This window comes from Monopterus albus, unplaced genomic scaffold, assembly GCF_001952655.1.
Source record: "Monopterus albus unplaced genomic scaffold, M_albus_1.0 scaffold126.1, whole genome shotgun sequence".
Classification (NCBI taxonomy): domain Eukaryota; kingdom Metazoa; phylum Chordata; class Actinopteri; order Synbranchiformes; family Synbranchidae; genus Monopterus; species Monopterus albus.
In genome coordinates, this window is record NW_018128006.1 from 1,590,984 (window position 1) to 1,618,265 (window position 27,282).

A 27,282-nucleotide genomic window follows, 5' to 3' on the forward strand; every position below is an offset into this window, starting at 1 on the left:
GGGCTCTCTGCCCTATTAGCTCTTCCAAGGTGAGCTGTCCCATAATGTTGAATGATCCGGTAAATTCACTTTCTAAGCTACTGCTGATACTAAATATGCTGTTAGGTGTTCACGGACTGTCCTGTTATGGTGAGGGCCATAACAACACACACAAAGACTGTGAAACCTCACCATTTTGGGAGGCTCCGGGTGTGCGCGCTGTGCAGTAAAGTGCTCCAGGACCTCTTGGTAGTCGCTGTGGCTGACGTTGTTACCGTTGACTTTCAGGATGACCTGGCCGGGCTGAAGACCTGCCCCTGCTGCCTCCCAGCCTGGAGTGTGTCAACACAGGATCAGAAGTGAAAAGTGTGGCAGAAACACAGCGGAACTGTATACAAGACATGAAACTGGAAGAGTTAAAAGTGTCGTCCATGTGTCTCCCATTTCCAGGGAAAAGTCTTTTCCAAAGTGCTTAAATTGATGTATTTAGTTTATTTTCTATGTCCTTTTTAAAATCTCCTTTTGGCCTCTATTTCAACATCTGTACCTTTTGTTCCTTCAAGAAAATAGAAAATGATTTGGCTCAGTACTGAAACATGCTGTCCCAAGCTACTAATGGCTTTACAGCTTAGAACTCCAATCAACACCTCATCATCTTCCTCTCCGATCTAAAAATACCACGGCTGACATCACTTCCACCCAGGGTTCCAGCAATTATCTTACTCCAGGGCTACTGACCCACGCATGGATAGCACACAGGGGGACTGATTTAGTAACTGAAAGAAAAAACAACTGGTCTCTGATTTCAGAAGGAAAAATCTGCTCTTCATAACACTGGCAGAGATCCAGACATGATACAGGACTTAAGGAAAGGCAGATGGATCATGAAGAGGTAGGAGAAAAGAGAGAAGGAAGACAGAGGGAAAGCAGAGAAGTCTCCCTGCCATAATAAGGAAAACTAAAATCATGATAGCACATTCTTTGGCCAACAGGCAGCTCCCCTCCTCACTGTTTGTGTGCGTGTTCTCTCCTACTCCAGTCTGGTTTACACATTGGCATTCAACCGTGATCCAACTTGTCATAAAACTAATTTTACTATTTTGAGACAATCTAGGCAGCACAAACATCTGGTGGGGAGGTTCTAGGGAGGGAGTAGGAAGAATGAGAAGGCAGAACAAAAATATGGATGTTGTCTCTGTTACCTATTGCAGTTTTAGCTCAGATCACAGAGCACTGTATGTGTGTGTGTTTCAAAAGTAGGCTTTGGTCTATTAGGGGTTTGAAACCTGACCCCAGGCTGTCTGGCTGACAGGTGGCCATATAAAACCTGTTAGAAGCTGAGGCTGGTATTGTACAGTACCTTGTTTTCCCCTTGAATTCACCCAGAACTATTTGTCTTTCTGAAACACTTTGAAAGCATTTACTGACACCAGTGGTACAATAACAGATTCTTAGACAGTAAATCTATAAAGGTCTAAGTACATTCACCAAATCCTTCCATCTCTCTGGAAGCTGCGCATTGTTAAACCATATAGTATACTACAACATGCCCTGTCTTCTACAATTTACTTGTCCCTCACTATGTGAGCCTAGAAGAATATTACAATATAACAGGATATAAAAATATATGTTCACATGGTTATATATAATACAACACTTGGTTTGGGTGATGACAAATATTGCATATGTGAAAAAAAGTTATTTCCTGAAAAGCCCTTGTTGCACCTTGGGTAATGTATGCTGAAGAAGGCAGAGAATTGTGTTGCTTCACTAAATTGTCTGTCCAACAGTGTTACAGAAGTACAATGCTATGAAATGGCTGAAGAAGTCTGTCCAATCTGTCACTCACCTTTCCTGACAGCGTGGACGTGAGGGGGCGCAGAACCACAGAGTCTAAAGGAAAGGCTGTCTGGGTTGTCAGGGATCTTCACAATCCTGAAAGAGGGAAGACCAGTCAGACCAGTGGACACTGTGTGTGCGTGTACATGTGTGTGTTTGAGCATTTGTGTGTGCTCCCTCACTCCTTGTCAGAGAAAGGCCTGAGGAACAGCAGGTCCTCGTTGATCGTATAGATCTTCCTGCCCACCTGCAGACCAGCCATCTGGGTGGACAGATGGACAGACAGGAGACAGAACGCTATTATTTTTAGGCTGCAGCTTGTTTCAGCTCCCTCTAAAGCCGCCATGCAAACAGTAGCCCTTTTCAGGTGGTGACTGCACTTAAATCATCAATTACCTCTCTCATGCCATAATAAACTGTGTACAGCATTAGTCCCAGATGAAGTGTGATTCAAGTTTTTACCTGACAAGTGTGTGTTATTCAGAATAAGTATATGTGCCTCCAAGGAGCACAGCAGAAACAAACCAAAACAAGAGGGAGAAAATCGGTGTACTGCTCAATTTTTTCAAAGCCTGTTCAGTCTTGTTGTGTATTTTCCAGCATATGAACAGGCTTTTTAGTTGGGAGTGCATATCAAGATTGATGACTAGATATGATTGCACTGCATAATATTTACAACCGAGTCTACTGCCTGGTGCCTGTTGAATTTGCACGCATTTCCAAACTGAAGCATCACTTTCTGTTTCCACCATTATGCATATGTGAATCCAGAGATGCACTTGATTTATATTTTTCTTTTAAGGAGACCACATTTTTGTCCGTGACCAGAAGTTATCTTTATCCTTAAAAAAAATATAATTAGATCAGCCACAGTGCATGCAAGAAAGTGAAAAGACTGACAATAACGAATGCACAAACAAATGCACTGTACATGTTCACACAGTATCAAACAAACCTAGGCTTTGCACAGTTGAATATCAGCTTCAAAATCCCTTTTCAAATGACAGAGACACAGCACCACGGCCTGTTGCATGTCATTAAATGGAGTCATCTTGCACTTCTTCAGTCACGTTGTGAGAATAATGCTGCCTCTGTATGTTCTCTGTGTGACTGCAGTGTCCTGGGCACAGATCCGGTGGGGTGGCCTTGGCTGTGCCGGGCCCCAACTCTGGATAACAGCCCAGGGTGGATGCAGGGACGACTGAGAGGAGCCACAGCCATTTGAATGTGGAAGGATGTGTGTGTATGTCTGATTATACTGCATGGGTGCCAATCTGCACGTGACTTTCTATAATAGTATCATATAGTGAAAGAGCCCCGTGTGTGAATGTGTGTCTCTGAACCCTTTTCACAGCCCCATGGGAATCAGCTGAGCTTCATTCACCATGCTGGCACACGGGCTGTGTCACAACTAGCGATCCTGTTATTGTGGGGAAGGGGCACATGGGGGATAAATAACAGAGTGAGAAAGATTATCCAGTGAGTGACTGAGGGGCAATGTGGGAAGAGCTACAAAACTAAGAAACAGAAAACAAAGATTGCATTTGAAGGGGGACACAAGAAAAATGAGGGTAACAAGATATGGTGGGAAGCAAGACAAAGAAAAGATTAGGAGGAAAAGGTTTTCCATCTCTGAACCTGTGGAAGAGGAGAATTCCACAAACAAATAGGACACTGTCCAGTTTTTCAAATATAAAGATGCCTTTAAAAACTGCATATTTGGTTGCTGGTCATATTTGGCAGATATATGCCACCTGTCTAACTACAGTGGGGTGATGTGACAGAAAGATGAAACTGCAGGAAAGACAGAGAAATGGCCTTATATTAGACCTGGTATTAAGGCAATATCATGTGATTTAATCTGTGACTGTTGATGCAGTAACCACAAGTGTTACAAATGACATTTTTTTACTGGCTCTTCCTGAACATAACACGAATACTACACGCTTTATTTAAATCAAAACTCAATGATCATGCACATTTTACATGCTTTCTCACAACTTTATCTGCGGTTTAAACTCCTGTGGATGAGGAAAATGGTGTGTGTTCATTTTTTGTAGGAGTGATGTGAGTAAGCATATCTAATGACTCAACAGCCAATCAAAGAAGAGTCTTTCCACAGGGATCCGAGGCAGACTGACAGCAGCCGTCCAAAGAGGAGACAGCCATTACCTGCTGGAACTAATGCCCTGGAGCGGGATGGAGATACTGAGCAGTACTGACTGTGCTGCAAATGTCACACACGCAAAACAAAAACACAAACACACAAAATGCATGCAGCCTCATGCTAAATCTACAAAAACAAAACTGCTGAGGGAGAAATGAAGAATAATTCTACAGAAACTTAAGTTTTACAAATCTGAAACAAAGTCAATACTGAAAAAATTTAGCCTATCGAGCTACATTAAATCCTCTGCAACATGACAAATGCATTTCTAAACTACCTCCTCCTGAGAAAATGGATTTTCAGTCTGCCCTTCTTCGTTGAAAGGGCTTTAAGATCGGTTGCTGGGGTGACTAATTTTGCTTCTATGGCTACAAAGAGAAGGATTAATTTAGGCTCGATGTGTGTGGATGAGTGAGAGACGGTGACTCAGGGAGGGGAATGTAGCTTGCAGCAAACCTGGTTCAGTGTGCGTGTGTTATGCGTGTGTATTGACCATTACCTCAGCATGTGAGCCCCTGGTGACAGATTTCACCACAATGGCCTTGTTTTTCTCCTCAATCTCAAAACCGTAGTCTTCCTCCTCAGGGTGAATCTAGCACAGAGAAAAATCACCTAATTACTCCCACATTTCCACTGGTGACTGTCACATTTATGTAAATGTCATTCACTCGTTTGGCATTATGAGCAAGTATCTCATATTCATGTGTCATATTCATTTAACTATGAAGCTAACTATGCTCTGTCACTATTTTGCACCCTGTAAAGATCTTGGAAGTACACCTGACTCTTAATCATTGAAGTCTCAAGTTAAAAAGGTGATACACAACTCTCTTTCTGGGTGGTCTTATATACAAATGATCTAAACACAATTTAACTCTTGCATATTTGCATTTTGTGATTTTCATTGCACGCCAGGTGTCTAGCTTCTCTTAATGTTCTCTGCCTCTCATTTTCTATTCCCCAGTGAGGCGAAGCTCTGTGAAATGTTGTCATCACCAAATACATTAGCCAGCTTCCATTAGGTACGTTACTGAGGCCACCTTCCTGCCTCGTGGCCCTGATAAGATAAGGAGCTCTGTTGATCCACCAGAGGAGATGGTAAATAGAATTCCTGCACTTCACTTTACTATTAGACATGAGGGAGGTTTAGAACCAGTCTGACATTAAAAAGGATGCTAGTGATGCATCAAGGTTTCTCTAAACATAATGAACTTAACTAAAGTTGATTTTCAGTTTCAGGTGATGCAAACCAATGACCGTGTTAACATACTAAATAAATAATTCGGTTTTAATAAGCAACATGCTATATACTACGACTTATTGCACAAATTACAAAGACAAAACCTTTTTCAGTCCAATGATGTTTGGGAGCTTTAATCCAGAGAGCAGACACTCTCCATTTTTCCCTCATCTACTGAATCTGTTATTTCGTACCTTACCAACAAGTAAAACAACTGCCTTTCTACATAGTGGTATTTTACAGTATGCCTCATCATGCATGGAAGTTTACTTCAGAAAAAGTTCAGAATATTGTAAATACTGGGAATGTTCCATAATTATGCAGTATTGTTAACAAAAGATCTAATTACAGTAGATGCTTTAACCAGATGTATTGTACATATACAACTTGGTGGCACAGCGGCGCAGTGGTTAGCACTGTCGCCTCATAGCAAGAAGGTTCCTGGTTCGAGCCAACCCGATGCCGTTTTGTATAGAGTTTGCATGTTCTCCCTGTGCCTGCGTGGGTTTCTCTTGGTGCTCCGGCTTCCTCCCACAGTTCACAGACATGCAGCTTAGGTTGACTGGTGACTCTAAGACTACGTTCACACTGCAGGTCTTAATGCTCAGATCGGATTTTTTGCCGAAATCCGATTTTTTTTTTTTTGCGCTGTTGTTCACACTGTCATTTAAATGCGACTGCCATCTGTCTCATGTATGAACGGTATACGGTCCTGAGGTGACCCGCATGCGCAGAAGAGGACGTGACGTCAGACGCAGCGTACTGTGTTTGCGGAAATAAAAATGGATCATCCGTTTCCGGTTTGCGACTAGTATGAAATATGGCACTGTTCTACTCAAGATGTCTCCAAGAACTACCAAAGATGAAGATCACGGATGTCCACCGAATATGCAGTTCGACGTCTAAAACACCGGGCAGCAAGCTGGATAAGGGGTTTAAGCTATATGCTTCTTCATACATCCACGACTACGAAGGTAGAGTTATGTATCGGTTATCTTACAAACGGAGATGTAGCTAAGCTAGTTCGTAAGCTAACTAGCTAATGTTATCGATATTTACACCGAGCATCTGTCTGGTACACCAAAATAATGTAATACACTACCGGAAAGCTAATAGTAACTAAGCTTGTGTGATGGAAATGCTAAATTCGCAAACTGCTGGGCTTCTAATTTTTCACATGCCATGTCCAAGGCTGATGGTTCTGGTCTAGCATAGTCATGACACTGCAGCAGAAATCCGACGTCCATCTGTTCCTCCTCAATTTCCTCCGGCCGCTGCGTTCTCTCCCACACGCTTGGTCTACTTGCAGGCAGAGAGTAGTCATTCCAGGCAAAAAACACTGGAAGGGCTCCTTCTTTCAAACGCCGTCGTCCACCTTGAATTACATCTATGGAGACGAAGTGTCTACTACATACTGTTGTCGTGGTATTTGTGTCTTGAAAAAGACGTTTTTTTTTTAAATTTTTTTTATCTACGAACTAAACAAATAAAACGAGCTCAAAGAACGTGTTTTGCGTTACTACTGTTATGTCACTCGCGTTCTGCGGAAGTGCGCTGACCCGTTTTCCGGTTTGGTCACGTGACGTTCTGCATAACCCCTATAAGAAGAAAGAGCACAAATATTGCTTATGGCCTCGCCTCCTCCAGCGCAGAATTGTGACGTCTGTCGCATTTCAATGACATAAAAATCGCATGAAATGCGACATGGCCATTCAGACTGAAGTCGCATTGCAAAACATCGGATATGTATCCGATTTAGGACCACATATGAAAGTGGCCTGGGCCGGATTTGTGCTGTTCACACTGTCATAAGGAAATCGGATATGGGTCACATTTGGGCAAAAGGATCGGATTTGAGTCACTTCAGCCTGGAGTGTGAACGTGATTGCCCGTAGGAGTGCGTGTGGTTGCTTTTCTACATGTCAGCCCTGTGATAGACTGGCGACTTGTCCAGGATGGACCCCGCCTCTCGCCTAGTTTCAGCTGGGATTGGCCCCAGCCCCCCGTTAGCCTGATAGGATACACGGTGTAGCTAATGGATGGATGGATATACAACTTTCAAAAACTGAATTCCTGCTCTGTGCTGGTTTTAATTCTTATTTAAGTAGACAGTGCTTAAGGTGTCACTTCTGGGTTTTGTCCCTTTTCACTGAGTTCTCTCAGCACCTGTTGTCTCATGTCATGAATGAGGACTGTTAAATGTCAATGTGTTCAAGACTAAAATGACATGAAAACGTCAAAGGTCCTGACATGCAGGCCCCTGTAAATACTTCATATTAAAGTAAAACAAAACACTTAGGCCCTGTATCATGTATATGGAGTAAAGTTAAATGTTTCCAGCATCTTCAGATAAAGATGTGTGTACTGTACAGTGAATCTCACTGCAGTTTTATCTGATGTCTCAGCTGCAGCTTAATCCCAGCCAGTAGAGTTGATACTTCCACAGAATAACCCTCATTAAGATGCATAGTGATCAGAGCAAATTCAAAAGTGTTTTTTTCTATCAAAACCCGCACTCCCAGGAGGAGGAGGGGTTTGTGTGTATAGTGACGGTAATTACATCGAGCTAGTTTGACCAAGGACACACCTGTGTGTGCGCGCACACACACACACACACACACACAGAGGTCTAAACAATCTGTAGTGAAGGACATAGTAGATTCCAGTATGTCAGTGCAATTAGCTACAGAATACAGTCCCATTATATTATATTATTGATAGTACAAACATTGTTCTACATGTGTATACAGGTATGTATAAAAGACTGACACATATGTGGGTAAATGTAGAGAGCTTTGGAAAAGCATCTTTTTTCTCCATTGTAAGTATCAATCCACATTAATCCATTGCTTCCCATCCTGTGCATTTACTTTGCTTGCTTCCATAAAACACATTCACATCCTCTTAATTATTATCTTTTTCTCTCCAAAGGAAACTACAGTATTACTCTGGCATGTTGGACTGAATTTGACAATATGCATCTGTTTATATATGTACAGTTGTGTGAGAGGACATGCAAACGCATGTGTCTGTGTGTTAGTGCGGGCGTGCATGTTCCAGCTCACCACCAGGGACTTCGCCAAGATGTTTTCGATGAGTTTAAAGTCGTTGCGCTGGAGCTGCTTGTTCTTGGTGCTGGTTCCCTCGGTCTCCTCATCCGCATAGAAACGAAAGTACTGGGAGTCGTCTTTGAACTCGCTCTTTTCCAAGACTGAACAGGGGAAAAACCATCAACAACACAAACAGCATGTGACCGAAAAATATCAATGACTTAAATAGAAATGAGGTTAAAGAAAAGCATTTAGCATACACTGTTGTGTGTTTGTGCTCATATGGTCTAAACTGATGATCTACTTTGAAAATTGGACTTTGTAAATGAAAAGTGTTACGTGTTTGTGGGTCATGTGCAACTTCAAAGATCTGCAGAGATACATGTGCCCAAGCAGTATCAAAAGAATCTGCCGCTTAATCTGTCATCGCACAAACACTCTACAGTTAAGTGGCTCATTAGCCAATGACGCTAGCAGACACATCTGGAGCCAAACCACATCTGGGTCATAGTGTGTTTGCAAATCCCACTGCTGGATTGAGCCTCACTCCAACACACTTCAGGTAAGGAGCACATTATGAACACTCCTCCAGTTGCAAAATTTTTGGAGTCTGAACTTAAATGCAGTACAACAACCCCGTTATAAATCAAGCTCTTGATTACAGTATGTGAGTAATTAACAAAACCGTTAATGGGAGAATAAAGGAAAGGTTGTGCCAATTTAACTGTGATCTAAAGGACACAGTAAAGCATACTGCTCTTGCACAAGAACTTTCCACTCACAATGCTTGGTAGTTTTGATTTGTGTTAAGTCAAAGCACAAGCATTAGATATAAATGCAATAGGTGCAAATGCACAAGTGTGCCTAAAATGGCAGGACATGCACCACTGTACATGTCAGTGCTAGATGTGGTTTAACATCTGGCACCAACACCGTCTCACCTCAGCTTTTTTACGTCCACATTTCTCTTATAATACCATGATGTGCTGGAGAGAAAATATCCATGTGTTTGTGTCACAGAAGAGTTGGCATTTGTGGCATGTGAATGCAAGACAGCCAGCCAAGGACATTTCATTATTTGGGTGTGCAGGTGTGGACACTGTAAAACATGGGCCTGCACAGACAACACTGTGAGCCAAAGGTACCCAGTAGTGCAGAGATTTGGAGGCTATATGGCACCTTCAGTGGAACAAAAGCCTTCACAAACCATGTCACACATACTCACAATGGCCTTATGCTAACTTAAGTGTCATAGAGGCTGTGCTGAAATAGGCATAACACCACCTTTTCAGATGGAGAGAGTGCTGCTCCGGAGGCAGTCATACCCTAATGAGTTAACGTTACACATACAATCTGATAAATCATTTAACCATTAAGAACATCTGACAAAAACAATGATAAGACTCATTCTCATTAGACATTTATGTACAGGGAATGGGAATGCACTTGACTGGGTTTTTAACTGTAAATGCATATTATAAAGGATAAAGAATAAGACTCTGACTCAAGTATTTGGGTAAATATGCATATGTATACCAGGGGGGAAAAAAAGGGTCAAACTATTTATAAGGTACATTTCTGGCTGATCTGAGTGTAGCTGGACCTTAAAACCAGGGCTTTCAAAAATATTTAAGGTCAATAAACACTGACAAAATGAATCCCCACAGGAGACATTGTGTCCCAGAGACCAACATTTTACTTGTTCAATATTGTTTTACATAACTGGTAAATATTGTAGATCTAAAGTTGTGGTGGAAGGGAAATGTGGTTAAAATCATTATTCCTCACTGTTGCCTCTATTATTTGTAGTTTATAATAAAGAGACATTTGGGCTTAGGAGATATTTAAACCCACCATATATAATGAGTAATGGAGAAAATATATTGCTGTCTATGCTCTGTACGCATACAGGGCAACATGTAACAGGTGTTCACAAAAAAAGAATGATGGAAGCAGGTAAGAACAGATGACAGGCATATTGAGTGTTAGTGCAATCTGGTGAGAACTCTCATAACCTCATGATAAAAAATGGTGATAAAATGAAACTGAGTCGACAGAAGTTCACAAAGTCAGAAAAAAAAACAGAACAAAGAAGATAAGTTCAAAAGGAACCAGGTGAAGAGCAGCAGATGTGCTGACTACAGACCAAAGAGAGGAGAGGAATGCAGACAGACTGAGCAGAGAGGTCATGACCCTGAAGAGGGGCAGAGAAGACAGGGAGGTAAAAGAGAACAGGTGACACCTTCCAACAGATGGCAGTAATAGGTCAGTGGGTCAGAGTGCCAACCGGACAAGCAAAAGGTGAAGGGAAAACCAGACAACAGCGATCCCAGTATAGTGCCATTAGGATGATACTTCCTAAACCAACAAAGATGGCAGAACGCCAACCCAGTGTTCCTTCTAGACAGCTGTTAGCATCCCAGTAGTAGAGGCATGATGTTTAACACACGCGTCATAAATATTCAAAACAATGGCAGGTGAACTGAGTATTGGTCTGCTTAATTCTGGCTCAAGCAAAATTGGTGTGCATCATGCACAACATGTTAATGATTCACAATCAAATGGCCACACACTCAGATTCATGTGAGGAACAGGCTTGTGCAATAAAACATACATGGGAACAGAACCAATCCCGGTGGCTGGTTGCAGAAATAACATCATGAAAACGTCGCACCCCTTCACCCATAAGCCGCCTTTCACCTTTTACAAAGATGTTGAGCTTTTAACGTACATGTACACGACACTGTGCACGTTCTGATTCATTACTTCTGCTTTACACAAGACATGCATCCTGTTAAATAGTACCTGGGTGCTGGTGTAGCCCATTATCTCCTCTCAGGAGGAACTATTACAACAAAAATAAATATATATAAATAATTAACCATCTTCATCTTAGATTTCAGTCTTCTTACACACTTCACCATATGCATTAGGAAAAGCCTTAACCAGTGGTCATGGTTCAGTGGGCTAAGCCAGGCCGTCATGTGGCAAGGCCAAACACATCTGGTTAGGGTACACTGTTAATGCTGTTTACATTCAACATGCTGGGATACAAGCAAAGCCACTTCACTAGAATGTGGCCAGTGAGGTCGCTGATGCCTGGCTGAAGCAGGTAGATCTATGCTAATCCTGTGACGGCATGACAGAAGAGAAGCTAATATTAAATGTTTGAGGAGACGTCTTGGAGGCAAATCAGGGACAAAATCCAAGATGAGATAATTGTGCATCAAGAATAACAGCACAAACTGAACAAGTCACACGTGTTGCAAAAGAGAACACTGTAAACAATTAGAGACAAAAGACATGCAAGTGTCACGTCACGGTGTGGCCGAGCTCTTTTCATCATGTGTTGAAGAGTCATTAAACTAAACTTGTATACAAATTCTTGGCAGCTCGTGTGTGTTTATCCATCCTTCATGTATGCATGTGTGTGTGAATTTAACTGACCATGGTGCAGGAAACCATTGTTGCAGAGCCCCACACCCAGTGTCACAGCGTCCTCTCGGGTCGAGCAGTCTCCCTGGGAAACCAAATCAGTGACGCACACAGTCGGTCAGTTACAATGCCTGTTTACACCTTCTCACACACAGCAGAATGCAGCAAACCTAGCCTGAGTTATCTGTGTGTCCACTGAAGTGAAGATGGAGACTTGTGAGCAGCAGGCATTAATAAAGGTCTAATGCAAGCAATGAAAGATTAGAGAGCTAATTCTCAAAATTATAGCTGGAACTGTCCTTGGCTGTGAATGGGGACAAATATTCAAAACATAGTTTGCAAAAAATGTGAAAAACCCACACGCATATTAGCCTAATTTGATTTAAGATGTTTATTTTTTTCTAAGTGGCTATGAGTACACTGGAAACACTGCAAAATAGTCAAAATGCACTCCTGCAAAAAAATACTGACCATAAAGTATATACTCAAGAAATATAATTACACAAAATATACTCAATGAAAGTGAGAACAGTGGATGTCATTTGGTGCCTTGTGTAGTCCTTTGTGTCTCTGAACTAGGTGCAAGTATACCAGACACTGACTTTACCTGCGACAGTAGCCAGTCCACCAGTTTGCTAGCAGGCACCACAGATTTGAAGGTTTTCAGATGGTAGTCTCTGTCTCTGTAAGAGCAACAAACATTTCACCAAATGTGTTTTTACAGTACAATGCGGGTGGCATAAAAAGCACACTTCAGTCAATGGCTTTTCATGTAACACAAGCGTTTAAGAGTTAAAGAGTTGCAAACATCCATATTATAAGAATTATGCATTTGTAAGGTACAGAAGTGTCAGTTTTCTAAATCCTGTCAGAACACGTCCTTTTGTAAGATCTCTCAGTGGACCAGTCTGCTCAAAATGTAAATGTGAAAGAGGAAATGCTGCAGAGGATTTTTGACTTGACGGACATATCAGAGCTGATGAAAACCAAACACACCCTCTACTTAATTTAACATCTCAGTGTTTTGAGTAAAAAGTTAAATGGACTTGCGCTTGCATTCACCCATTCACACATGCCGACAGCGGCAGAGCTGCCATACAAGGCTGCTGGGAGCAACTTGGGATTCAGTGTCTTCCACATTCAAAACAAAAGCCAAATACAGAACCTCTTCAGGGCAGATGTACACATGACGTGTACATACTGATACTGCAGACATGGCCATAAAACATTATAAAAGGGAGCTGCTTCCAGACTCATTTGCTGATCAATTATTTATCTGTGAGGGCACCATCCTCTCCAGGATAATACATCTGTGGTTTTCCCCAGACTGATTTGGTTTCTGTCTGTTTTACTATGTCATTATTCTTTAATGTTATGAAGCTGGTGGGTGCTTTGTCACTCAACAAATTTTAATAAAAGTGAGATGCGGTTTATGACTATAATTCGTAAAATGCAGTACATGCATCACTCAAACATTATAATTAATGGTTGCTACTTACAATGGCAGTTCAGTAATGGTCAAAAACAAAAAATACAGGCCATATTACGTAACAGGCTGGCAGGGAGAAGGACTGTCTTTGTATGTTAAATGGATTTGTCCCCAGACCAAAAACTCTTTGTCTGCACCGACAGAAACCCCAGGCACTTGAGTCAGTGGGTGAGTGATGGAGGGACAGAGAGATGGAAGGGGGAGAGTGTGAAAAGAGGAAATGCTGACGGTGTGTCAGAGGGAAATGACGCGCGGTTCCTGTGCTTCTGTGTAAATCAATCTGTACTTAGATTCTGATTCTTCCACATTCTGATCAAAAACCTTTTTTGTGTGTAGTGAAATTCTTCAACTTCAGGGGAATAATTTCAATAAATCACTGAAATAAAATAATTTAACTCTTAGTTTTATGTGTTGCATCAAAAAATTGGGATAAAAATTATAACAAAACTTGGTTTAAAGGAACAATCAAGGATTGATTGAGTCCATTTGCATACTAACATACAGGGGATATTGTGTGTTTATGTCTGTGTTTCTATTCTATACTGTAGTGTTTACATCTCTGAATATGTGTAGTACTTATGGAAAGCAAGAAAGTGAGAAGGTGTGTGTGTGTGTTTGTGTATGAAGGATAAATATAGAGTGATTGATGAGCATAAACTATATTGTAAATATAAATCCAGCTAACACACAATCTTAATCCTTTAAGCTCACATAAACCTCTAGTCATATAAACATAGGAGCCCTTCATGAATATGCATTTGTGCACCTGGAAAGGAGGAACATTAGCATATGTGGAAGAAAGAAGGAGGAGAGAGAGGAGAGAAGGGCAGGTACTCACTTGATGACAGGCGCGTGGACGCTGTGAAGGCGGCAGTACAGCCTGACGCCCTGTGTAAGAAGAAGCAGAGCCGCTGAGTCATAAAACATACACAACTTGGTTAAACAAGTGCAAGCATGGCTTCAGAGCAAGAGCTTTCACTGTTGACTGTGAAAAGACTTACCCCAAGGCTATCCTTTTAGGACACAAGTCTCAAAACCACAATGTGGTCTGAAAACAAATTTCTGCTAATGTAATCACCTTAAATGATTTTTAACCATTACGTCCTTCTTTTGGAATTCAGTTTGCTCTGAGAAGCAGTTTGTGCCTCCAGGGATTGTGTTCGAATATTTGAACAAGCCATTAGACACCAAACATCAAGATTGTGAATTTACAAAGCATTTATTTATTGAATAAATACAATAAATTAGGGGTTTTATTACGTTTTGCTGGTATATAAGTAAGTATTGAAGTACAAAAATGACACAATCCAGTAAAAAGTAGCAACAGGAGGTGCACCCAGTGATGTTGCACCAAACCTTTTCTTTAAATATTATTTTTTATAACTCTGCATTCAATATACCACATACTGTATGCAAAATGTAATAGTTTGTACAGATGCTTACTGCGACTCTGCCTATATTTCCTTTTAATTTACAGTAAAGTGCATATTCATATTTTGAACTCGCACTAATGACTGTTGACTGTGGAACCTGTTTGACCCCCATCTTTTATTTTATTCCTTATCAAACACCAACAGGGATAGCCAGAGGCAGAGTTAGAGCTACCTTAGACATGATATCCTCCATCTCGCTGCGGGCCTTGTAGGTGCCATCGTCATAGCGGAAGCGGTACAACACCTGCTCGTTCTTGAACTGGTGCTTGTCTGACACTGTAACATGACCAGAAAGAGAGAATGTCCCCTGAGCTGGGCTCCAGTTTGTATGCATGGTGATTCGAGGTTCATAAGCCATCAACAGTTTCCTCAAGGCTAACACATCACGCTCTAAGTGTGCCTATGACTGTAGATTATTTAAACAAAATAGGTGTGTTTTTCCACCTTTCCCCAGAGATTTTCAAAATGTATCTACATTTACTTTGCAAAGAGAGCTGAGTGAGCAAAAACTTGCAAACATACAAGTTACATATGTTTGTAGTATAGTTGAGCTTTACTGTATTCTACTGCCAATGCATTAAATATGGTGATGGTACTGGGGTGAGTACAAAACAGGAGCAAGAAGCAAACATTTGGAGAAATACTGCAATTTTACATTCATGCATGTTGGCTAAACCTGGGCATTCAAACATTTAACACAGAAGGCAGCTGCCAAGTCTTATGAAAATTCCCCAACCAAAACTAATAAACCCAGAAACATCTGAAACAAGCTCTTATATATAATTAATCCCACGCAGATAATGGAAAATGACTAATACGTGCACAAACAGGTGCTTGCTGGAGAAGCGAACACTGAAATCTGACAAACAGAGGCAGTTTGGTTCCACCACAACAAGCTGGCATGGACTCAAACAAGCTGCAAATCTTCTCTGTCTAGACTTAAAATGTCCTTTAAAACCAAAGGAACACACCGCATAATCTGCCACTATAAAGGGTCCAACGTGGAACTTAAAGGACATGAGAATGACAGATGAATTATCATGGGAGCAAAGGAGTTGTCAAAACTGCAAATGCTCAGGTGTGACCTGGTGTGTTGCAAGAGCTCAAACAAGTAGAGCTGATTAGATAAAGTCTGTAGGTTGTAGTACAAAATGCATATGGTTGCCTAACCCATAACTCTTCACAAAACTAATGAAAGACTCGGTAGTGGGAGATAGTCAGCTTCAGTTTGCTGCGGTCACATTACCTTTCCGGTTCACTTTCTTTTCACTGACTAACTTGTGACACCTACGCCTTGTCTGCAGGGCATCAGCCTCTCCAGTTTGCCCACAAAGCTCCAGTGGTATCCCAACGACCATGCACGTCATCATCATATCTCTCTGTGGTTGTGGGCTTTTGTGAGGGAGGATTTCAGGGGATTTTCCACAGGCATTAGGCAATATGAAGGTTGGGTCTCAATATATTTCCCTGAGAGTGTGTTGTGTATAAATCGTGACAGTGGTTTGCACTCACTATGCACAAGAGCCCCTTCAGCAACACTCTGGACCCTGGCGGTCATACATAATTCATAACTGTTTGTGTATGTGTGTCTGTGTCTTTCATTTCTCAGTGCATAATTCAGGTTAGTGGACCTGTGAGTGTCTCACTCAAAACAAGATTAGGGAAGAGCAAATAATGTGACACGGATTTCAAGAATTATCATTACCAAGCAATGTCTTGGGATCCTGGTGGTTTCTAACCTAAGGTATGAGCTTAAGTAGAAAGTGGGGAATGCATCCATAAAATGGATGAGAAACAATTATAGAAGGAGAATGTGAACTGGAAAAAAAAACTAGTTGTAAACAACAAGCAAAGAAACGGAGGAAGAGATGACTGAACAAAGTTAAAAACAGAATGATAAATATAACAAGGGGAGCTACAAAGAGCATGAACATGTGAGGAAATGCTACGATTAAACAGAGAAACATAAAATACTGAATTTATTGTCTCACCGTGATGAATAATGCCATTTTCCAGAAGGGCTTGTCCCAAGTTGACCCCTTCCTCAGGTTTACTGATCTCTCCACTCTCTATCAGCCAAGACACAAACTCACTGAGGACAAAAGACAAAGAAGAAGCATATAATGGAGCCTGGTGTATTGTCTCCATCTTTGACCATGCTGTTTTCACAGGGAATTTCACATAAATAACCCAGCACACAAGCACTTTTCTTGGATTTAATCATTTCGGTGCTTCTATTTTTTTCCACCCTGCAGTTCAACATGTTGGCACTGCGGCAAGGTTCTTTAAGCACAATACTGTTTATTCTGTCTGAAAGGTGCGATGGTCACAGTTTCAGTGGAAATGCTTTGGCCACTGGGACACACGCTACACACAATTGTAGAACTCTGCATGCAGAGTTTATCCTGTCTCTTTTGCTACAAGTATCCCTCAGGCCTACACTGATACACATATTAACCATCCAAATGTAAGCACTTTGGCTCTGCTCCCATCTCTCTGTACCCAGTGTGCGCTGAACAAATGTTTGAAGGAGAAAATTACATTCTACGCTTCTTCGTCTTTCATGCTGCTGAGTGAAATGACTTCGCCAGATAATGATGAACAGTGAATTAGGGACAGCTAGTGAACATGTGTCTACGTATGTTCATGAATTCTAAGGCTGAACACGCCACCATGGGAACAATTTTGAAGTATGCGTCCGAGGATTTGCTTTCAGGCAGTCATGCCACAGACATGAGTATATGTATCTGATCGCTCACCATTCATAAATGTCAAGCATACCAGGTGTGTGAGTGTGTGTCCCAGTGTGTGTAGATTAAGTCAACCCACACAATCAGTTGGAATGTTTGTGGTCATGTAGAACTATGGACACTGTGAGCCATCTGCCAATTTTTGTCTGCCTGAAGCACAGGAGGAATATTTTATCATAATTATTAAAAAGGTTTTCCTTTGACCTACCAGGTGATGATATAACCTGTATGTGCTTGTGTGTGTTTTCACTGCTACTTTGTGTATTCACATCTAAGTCGTGGCTGTTAATTGACACTGGCAGGGGAATCAAATGAATGTGAAGGGATATCGGGGTTGACTGTGGACGTTATGCAAGAGCCAGGTTAATTTTGGACATAGAACTGTTATGGAAATTAATATTAATACAGGAATAATGTGTGTGAGCACAGGCGAGGTAGTGAGAAAGAGAGTGAGTTCCGGAAGAGGTGGAAGCTAAGGATAATGAATTAGTGGGAATATCTGCTGACTGGTTGGCCTTTTGCATTGTCATTTTCATAACCAACAGACTAATTCTTACCCTCCTCTCAAGCGTGCCCCTGTCCTACTAGGCTAAGCAATAAGCAGGCACAAATTTGACGTACTTTACCGCCTTAAATGAAACCCTTAAACCCTAAATAAAACACCCTTAAACTTATTTTTATGCTTTCTAAGATCTTTCTTAAGCTGTCTCACTGCCATTTAAATGCATTTATTTCAGTTTGTTCCAGCTCATATTCATTATCCATTGTGTGTTACATCATGAGACCATAGTGTGTATCACACAAGTAAACTGTATTTGGTGTATTTTATCTTGTTTACACAGAAAACACGATATGCTCAAAGTCTGCCTAGAAATAACGCACAGCACGGAAGTGGAATACAGCTAATGTGTTTCCCCCACCGACGGCTACAAAACACAATGAGAACCAAAAACTAGTGGAACAGTAGCCAACCCAGAAACCGTGCAGAACAATTTGTCTTGGAGTCAGTAGCTGAAACCTAATTCTGTCTCCTCCCAGCCCGAGCTCTCCTCTTAGAACAAAAGGTACGGACAAAACAATACAAGGCAATTCAGGAAATGATGTATTATCACTTTAAATACCCAGATTGATGTTATGTAAGCACTGCCATGACAAAAAAAAGCAGCAATTATCCAATAAGAAAATGTAATGCGTGTTAACACAGTCCATTTTCCAGTGTAGACAGGAGACCACTGATGGAATTATTCTATCAAGACAACAGGGTGCTATCACACCGGCTGTCAGCATCTTCCGTTTAACTCACTAAGTGCTCAAACTGTGCCTGCCGTTAATTTCATCAGAAAGACAAATACCGAGCTAATGCAGGGTGCACGCCTCGACAGGAAATGACTGAGTGATAATGTGAGGAAAGTGAGAGATAACAGAAAGTGATTCAAAGTGAGGAAAACGGGCACATTGTCGTTCACACTGGCAAACACAGCTGTGCCGCTACTGTTCTGAACTTGGACCAACAAGTGGGTGAAGGCACAACGAATTAATACTTCCCTGTGAGGATACTAGTAAAACACTATGTTTAACAGTTTAAAGTCCGACAGAAAAAAAGAGAGGTGACTGCTGACACACACACACACACACACACACACACACACTATAGCAGAATGTAACTCCTGAAAGGAGTCCAGACTGTCCAGCAAAGTAGACACACACAGAGAGGAATCACCCAGACAGGGACTTCATATGACACTCCTGAGACAGTGCATGTCTCCCAGAAACACCGTTACATTTTCGAGCAGCTCATTAAACTCACTTCTTGTCATAGACTGATATGATACTAGTCAATGTTATCGTCGAGTCCACTACATTTACGTTGACAGAACAACCCTATTCCCTAAGGGGAAGGCATTTAATGACTTGTAATATAATGAAGGGGCACCATTAGTGGTTGCTCCCTGGTTTCTCTTTAAAAGACAGTCTCCATTGTCGTGTTGCCTGGTTTTATTTATTTATTTATTTTGTGCCATCAACATGGTGCCAGAAAGAATTTTAATTGCCGCTCAGGTTCTTGCAAATCCTAGTATGCATGCACAGCACTGAGGGGAATTTAAGCAAGGGTGTCATTGTCTATTCATTGCACTGAAGCATCAAGGGGACAGAGAAGGGAATGGCTTGTTGCAGAGCCATAGTTAAAGGTCTTCTGCTAATGAAAATCTGGGTGTGTCTGTTCAGTGACTGAGTCTGTGAGAGGAGCAACTTTGCTCTTTCTATAGTCCATGAGAGGAGACTCTGCGTGGGCTTGTTACATGCAAGAGGATGTGGGGTTAAAGCAGTTTAGGCATTTTGCCAGGACTTGGGGAGACTGGATACCAGCTTTTTTGAAAGCCTGCTGATCTTACATAACAACGCTTTGAAAAGATCCCCTTGTGAACAGCATGGCATTGCAGCCACATTCTCGGAAGTTGAAGAAACAAGGCACCGAGGAAGCAAAGAAACTCACTTTCCCATGAAGCACTTAGGCACAATGCTGAGCTTCCTGCGTCGATCCTTAATCAGGTGCCGACTCTTGGTCATCATCATGTGGTAGAGCTTATCCCCCTTCTCTGCAATCATCACATAGGCATCCCGCTCCATTCCCAGTTTGAGACCTATGAACAACAGAGAAACAAATTTCTGATTTGTGAGGATCTGTCACATTTAATGCCCTTACCATTCATGCTGTGTGGGGAAAAAATGAACAAGCAAAATCTCAGCCCAACAAAGTGACCATGTCGGCGTGCCAGGAAAAGTGCAACAAACCCGTGGCTCGACACAAATTTCACACAAGCTTTCCACAGCTTATTACACATATCAAACCTAAAAGGCAAAGGCTATAATGGTGTGGTTAGAGGAGACAAATGGGCCTTTGCTGGGACAGCCTGGATGTGTTCTGGTGTGGAATGAAGCCAGGATCAGAGCATGGCTGATTGGGGTCTGCCACAACCTTCTGACACAAACCCTGATATTAATCTCCCACAGACAAATAAATACAAGTAGAATAAGTAAGGTTCTGGAGGTCAGTGTGATCTTGATCTTGTTTCGGTTCTGGTTTGGTAACTACTATTCCCCCTACGTAAAGCAAAACATGTGAGAGTCCATTGTAAGGCCTACTGCCCCAGTGAGTACGCTGTTTGAGCTGCTTAACCTCAGCAGAGTGTTTGATGAACTCCTGAACTGTACTGCATGACTTTCTGAGTGGAGCAACTCAACTCTGCTGCACCGACTCCCTAAGCTGCTTAACTCCACTGGGGGAGACATCAAGATGCGAAATTTAACCATAAGGTATTCTGATGAACAAGCTGCAATATGCTGGATAAGGTATGATTTGCGACTGGAAACAAATCTAATTTGGGTCTTAGTCTTGTCTGGAACCCCAGGCTTTCTTTCTGCTCAGCCTAGTGAATCAGTAATATCACCCAGTTAGTAGTATTTCTGTTTTTCTTGTTGTCTTTCATAATACTAGCTGTAACAGTGTTAATATTCTCAATTTGGGTGGTCACATATTTGTTACTTTGCTGTCAGTGAAGAATGTGAAGGTATGCCACCCCATGTTGAATGTTGGAACGGGGGAACTATTTTTGGAGGTATGTGCTGTATTTACCCAACTACATTCTTGTTTTATTTGGCTAAAAAGTTGTTTAAATCATGTAGATCTCACTTTACTGACTGTGGTAATTCAGAACAGATAACCTTAGCTTACTGTACCTAACTTGTAGAGGACCTAGAGATGTTGTTGACGAGAGCAACAGACTGAAAAATTACTCTGCAGCCTGATCTCAGCTCTCCGTTCAGGAGCTAATGCTAGCTATCAGCAGATGACACAAATTCTGCAGATGAATACATTTCTGTCCTATCTGTGCTCAAATCAAACACTAAAGTGGACGTTTGGACATAGTTGAAGCACCTGCTACTGTATATAGCTTTAAGGGATAGTATTTATTTTAAATTACAAACATAACTTATGTGTATATATCTATGATTGATAATGAGCGTAATGCTCCAAACATGGGGCCGCGTGACGTCAGCTTCACATTCTCTATTGATTAATTGGCTGATTGTGGCAGCTCTATTCTCAGCTTTCATTCTAAGCACGACAAAACCATTTGAACAGAATTACAGTGGTAGGAGAACAGTGGGTAAATCTGTCTGCCTTCGTGTGAGGCTTTTGGACTACAAATGCAAAGTACTTCCTCTGATGCAGCTACAGATTGAATGCGCACAGTGGCGGTCAGCTGGCATGTGCCTGTAGTCTTTGCAATGCGTTATGGTGGCAATTTTTTCAGAAGACATGAGATCACATGAGGCAACGAATGCATTTGATCAGTCAGCTTTCTTGCTTTCCGTTCTGTACAATAAAAAAACTACACAATTCAGCTGAAACCAAATATCTTTTAAAAAGCAATATGCAACCATTTGAAGGTATAACGTTGAGTGACAAGTTTTGTGGTGAGAGTTTTACAAGCTGAAAGGAACAGGCATGGGACAAACAATGTCAAATGTTACACAGCTAACTCTTGAATCCTATTTTCCCACTGAGTCCTTGAGGTTCTGCCGTGGCAGTCTGTGCTGGAGGTGGGATTGTATTACATTTGACGGCAGCTGGAGCAGACTTAAACAATGAATGTCTTTTGAACAACAGAAAGGGTCTGTCTAGCACAGAGGCCCCTCAGCCTTTGGTCCAGCTGTCAGAGTTCATCTTGTGCCACTCTCTCCGTCTTCCTGCACTCATTGGTATGAGCTAATAGCCTTTCACGTTATCTGCCTCACGCACTTTCCCTAAACTTCCATGAAAACAGTGATGAGACAAAACACCTCCAGCTGGCAGTCGCTGAACAGTGAAAGTCTATTAGAAGGGTTGAGGAGAGCCACATGTCCAAGGCAGAAAAGAGCCGCAGCAATACGTAGAAAAGGTCAAATTTAAAAGGTTGGTTCGGGAACAGCAATAATGCATGAGGTGAGAGAAGTGGAAAAAAAAATCATTGCCAGGATTTATTGCAGCCAAACATTATCATGTGGCTATCGAGACTGGAGGAAAGAGGTTGAGAGAAAGAGCAGAGTATACTGTTGAGAGGGTAATAGAAAAGGCAAGTGTGGGGAAATTGGGCACTGTGACTGATCCGGCATCTGTTAGCCTCAGGTCGATTTCCGCTGGGCTGAAACGTAACACCACAAGCTGCAGGACGCTCCTTCAGACTTACTCTAAAACCCAGGATCAGATGCTAATGATGTAAAACTCTGCTAGGAATACTTACTAAAACAAGATCTAAATTAAAATGAGTGATTTGCAAAAAATGCAAATATGTATGCTAACAGTTGTACTCCAGTGAAGTGCAGGTGCAGTCAGTCAAACCCTTAAATATTCATTTTCACCCAAATCAAGCTCCCAAAAGCTGCTGCTTTTGGGATCCAATTTTGACCATAAGTCATGGATGCTATCAGGTGGCCAGTTGTGTCCCTCCTAAAATCTGGTTAAAGCCCTTCACACTGTGTCATGTACACAGTCTAACAAAGACAGATGGCCAGTGCTGAACAGGTGGGAACACATTTTAGGGCTAAAGAGTCACATGATGAAGGGAGACCAACTTAAGGAACAACAAGCATATCAGCTTTCATTACTAATCCCAAACCAGTGGAAGTCCTGCTGGGGCTTTTACCATCAGTGCAGGAAATATACAGTACCCTGTGATGGGCACTTTTGATTCTCTGCTAATCAAACTAATTCAAACCATTTCCACATTCACTGTATGCCTGAACAACAAACTGTCAAAAGGGATACAACTCAGTTTTGATATCTATTAAAAGAAAAAAGTTGTATTACAGTAAAAATAGTTCCAGAATAAATGAAGGTGATGTGTGTCTTTGTAATCATACTTCAGTTTGATATTTCTATTTATAGCAGCTTCACTTCAGGGCTTCAGTGAGTCAAATGCCTCTACTGCATTGATCTTTTTAGAAGTGAAGAACACGTTGTTGTTGCATCCTCTGTTTGGTGCACAGGTTACCCAGGCCAACAGTAAACTTCATGCCACCAAAGTCTCTATTAATAAAACAAAGGTTCAAAGCTTGTTCAAGGTGGTACATAACTGCTGAGCACAAGCACCATATCTAGGTCATGAACACATTCATTTCTGTGTGCCAGTTGAAGGACAGTCAGATAGTTTGACACCAACATGAAGGGCAACAGAGTGCAACAGCAGAAAACACCTCATAGCCACATGACTACAACTACAAATCAGGCAAATGCAAATTCCACAGCTGTCACATAAAAGGTGTTTCTAAGGATCTGTACTGGCTACACTATTTGATGGAAACGTGATCTGTAGGAAATGCAGGTGAACACTGCAATGTGTGAGCAGCACAAAAGATACAATAAAAAAAGAGGATCTTGGAGGTTGGTGAACCAATCCATTATCATCTGCTTATCTGGGGTCAGATTGTGAGGGCAGCAGGTTTATTAGGGTGGTCCAGAGGTCCCTCTCCCTAGTGACATTCTCCAGCTCTTCCTGAGACGTTCCCAGGCTAGATGAAATATAAAATCATGCTCAGAAAACCCCCCGTGGAAGTCCAGGAGGCATCCTGATCAGATGCCCAAACCTTTTCAAATGGTTCCTTTCAATGCGAAGAAGCAGCGGCTCTACCCCAAGTTCTCTCCGTCCAGCCACCCTATGGAGGAAGCTCATTCCAGCCTATTGCTACTGCAATCTCATTCTTTCACCACCCAAAGCTTGTGGCCATAGGTGAGGGGTGGAACTTAGATTGACAGCTGTCTGTTCCAGCTCAGCTCCCTCTTCACCACAATGCCCACATTACTGCTGACACTACCACAATCCACCCATCAATCTTACACTCCGTTTTTACCCTCACTTGTGAGCAAGAGATACTTAAACTCCTTCGCTTGGGGTATCAACTCACTCCCAACCAGAAGGGAGCAATCCGCCCTTTATCCAGCAGAGGAACAGGAGCCACAGTTCAATTTCATGCTGTGAATTTGTCAAACACGGTACAAAATAAAAGAAATGATACTCACTCTCTCTCTGCTCACGTTCCCTCAAGATGGCGTCCAGCCACTTCTGCTTGTCCTCTGCGTTTTTGGCCATGCAGACAAACCACTTGTTTTTAGCAGTGTTGTGGATCTTCCAGCCATTAGTCACTGTGTAGTTGTTGCTGTGATAGTCCGCTGCAAGGCAAACAATTCATTTTTAAAAAGGGAGTGGGCGTCATCTAATTAAAATACAATGTACTGATGCAAAATATTTCTCTATTATTTGTCAAGCTTGTTCTGCCTTTCTCCTTTTCCTACTATGTTTTGTTTAAGCATTGGGGATTTTTAGAAAATGAGATAAAAACAAACGTAAACAAATATTATTTGCAAGTTAAATATTAATGTAAGTTATCTCTAAAGAGGATTCACTATTCAAAGATTTACAAGCCAATAAAAACATAAACATAATGCCCCAGGAGTGCAGTAAAAGAACATCTCACAACAAAACCCCTCTTCTAATATTATCATCCATTTAGCTGCAGGTGAGCAGCTACTGAATAATGAATGGCCACTGGTAATGGGGTACATTAGTCTCACACTCCAAGGTCATATAAATAGATCTGATACTTTAGGCCCCACAGGGAGCAGCAGTTCTGGGACAGCAGGGAACTGGGCTGGGACACTACTGTCCCAAGTGTCTTTTTAGCTACTCGGAGAGAAAAGACGGATTCTAGTAAAGTCATTTGTAAATGCAGATGTGGTAAGGTGGCATTTATTTATTAAGACAGAGGTGCATGAATCAGTGAAGGTGAGGGCATTTTTACATCTTGCAAACAGGTTGTTATTTGAGTTTACTTCTTTTACTGCAATAAGTTCGCAGCATATTGCGTATAGTCTATGAACTCTAGGTTCCCCCACTGTTATCATTTCAGCACTGTAAATTAAGTATTTCAATTCATGTTTTCACCAGATAACTCCAAATACTGCCAGATTTCACATCTTTTACAACTAGCAATCAGATGATGTATTCTAGGCGTTCACATATGTACACACTTTTAATGTTGGACCCCTTAGTTCTTCGAATAAGGCATGTTTTTCTTTGTGGTTTCCCTCTCAGCAGCCTAAATGTAACACCCAATGTGCAAAAAAAGGTCATGTGAGCTTGCAAAATAGTCTTCCAGTGCTGAGGACTCAGAAAAGAGGAAACAAGTGAGAGAGAGAGGAAGATGAAGTGTTTCTGCACAAGCAGAGAACACGTACCAAGCCCAGCATAGTGCCTCACAGCAAACCACAACATCAATATGAGCCGAGTGACAACTGTATCACTAGCAGCCCGCAGATGAGTCGCTGATCTTCAGTACCATATCCCAGCCAATACAAAAGCATGTCAAGTTTATCACCTAGCTCGGGCTGCTTTTGCATTTCAGATTTATATCAGCACCTCAGCCCATTTCTGAATAGCTGGCATCAAAAGGTGGTACGAGTTTGCAAGCTACATCCTGTTTGAAACTAGGTGAAAGTATGACACTCCACCCAAACTGTCAACAAGTACCTCATTCATATCCAGCTACCAGTTTCTAAACGGCACACTCTGATGAACTAGGATAGGAAAATGTGCACTGTAGGCATATTGAAAAATAATAACTGCTATTGCTAATGCACAGTGAAAAATAAATCAAGAGCCTGGGTTATGTTGTATCACAGTCCATCAGGGATAACCTGAGAGAATTTAAACAAACGCTCCAGGAAAAGCTCCATGACTGGACATGTAGACAGTCTCTACAGGTATCGTCACTGGGCAAACACAAACCTGTTCCATCTTCCACATTTTCCACCTCCATCACCTCAGTGTTGATTCGGCCTCTGAAAACATAGAGGGGCCCGTTCATAGACTTGGTCCTCTTGGTGGACTTCTTTCCAGAAACCCTAGGAAACGCGACAACACTGTGGTTAAACTCAGGAGGGAAAACATCCGTTGATGCAGTGCCATAGTAAGAAAAGAACCTGTGTTCGCAACACACACACACACACACACACACTTCCATACAGACACAGGTGTGGTGCAGTTGTAGATGTTTTTATTTTTCTCACATAAAAACAAATCAGTATACAAAAACAGGAATGTGAAGGTTTGATCCAATTTTTCATGATTGGATTCTTTCCAGTAGTCAGTCAAATAAATTATGAATGCTTTATTGTTCTGTCTCCTCTGACGTGCTGTTATGATTGTCCAGATGCTGCGTTTCTCACCTGGACTTCCTCTTACAGTAAACCAAAAGGTTGTCGAACAGGAAGAAGACACGTTCTTGAATATTGCCTGCTGAGATTTTAAGGAGATTTCCATGAAGCAGCAGCTCTGTGCAGATATCGGTCAAGTTGGTTCCCTGAAGAAAAAACAAAGATTGAAACGTGTACAGGATAATTACTCATCTATTCAAGACTTTTCATGGTCGTGTGCTGCGGCCAGTGTTTGTTGTTTGAGCAGAATATGGAAACTCTGACAGCAGTCTCAGTCTAAAATGGGGAGTTGTAAAGAAAACACTGTTGTCTGTATTACAACTTGAAGAGTTCCCAACCTCAGTGAAACTATCTGAAACTCAAAACTGAGCAACTGGTTTTCATTCCATCATCAAAGACAGGAACATGTAAACACACTCCACCCAACTTCAGTTTAGGCCCGATGCAAAGCTGCTAAAATATTAACTGCACACTTTCCTCTGCCTGGACAGCTAGCCTCTTGCTAGTCAGTCACTAAACTTGTGATAAGAAAGAGATCAAAACCTCAGCAGCAGCACTGAAAAACTATTACCCTGGCCTAGATGTACAGTACAGTAGCTTCCTGTGGGACTATTAACAAACAAACAAAATCTATTCATTGTCCTCTC

The 27,282-nt window shown here is 41.7% G+C and overlaps 1 protein-coding gene across 1 annotated transcript in view; it reads right to left on the reverse strand.

The window, feature by feature from the left end:
- Nucleotides 1-27,282, reverse strand: part of prex1 (phosphatidylinositol-3,4,5-trisphosphate-dependent Rac exchange factor 1) — a 76,198-nt gene that overhangs the window by 18,453 nt on the left and 30,463 nt on the right. The window contains exons 7-20 of the mRNA XM_020612559.1: nucleotides 26,648-26,781; nucleotides 26,208-26,323; nucleotides 24,443-24,592; nucleotides 19,877-20,024; nucleotides 16,624-16,724; nucleotides 14,805-14,908; nucleotides 14,038-14,087; nucleotides 12,318-12,393; nucleotides 11,723-11,795; nucleotides 8,291-8,436; nucleotides 4,485-4,577; nucleotides 2,001-2,080; nucleotides 1,829-1,914; nucleotides 172-311 (exon numbers count right to left, since the gene is read on the reverse strand). Of these exons, the coding sequence (XP_020468215.1) occupies nucleotides 172-311; nucleotides 1,829-1,914; nucleotides 2,001-2,080; nucleotides 4,485-4,577; nucleotides 8,291-8,436; nucleotides 11,723-11,795; nucleotides 12,318-12,393; nucleotides 14,038-14,087; nucleotides 14,805-14,908; nucleotides 16,624-16,724; nucleotides 19,877-20,024; nucleotides 24,443-24,592; nucleotides 26,208-26,323; nucleotides 26,648-26,781 (1,497 nt within the window). The remainder of the gene's footprint in view (nucleotides 1-171; nucleotides 312-1,828; nucleotides 1,915-2,000; nucleotides 2,081-4,484; nucleotides 4,578-8,290; nucleotides 8,437-11,722; nucleotides 11,796-12,317; nucleotides 12,394-14,037; nucleotides 14,088-14,804; nucleotides 14,909-16,623; nucleotides 16,725-19,876; nucleotides 20,025-24,442; nucleotides 24,593-26,207; nucleotides 26,324-26,647; nucleotides 26,782-27,282) is intronic.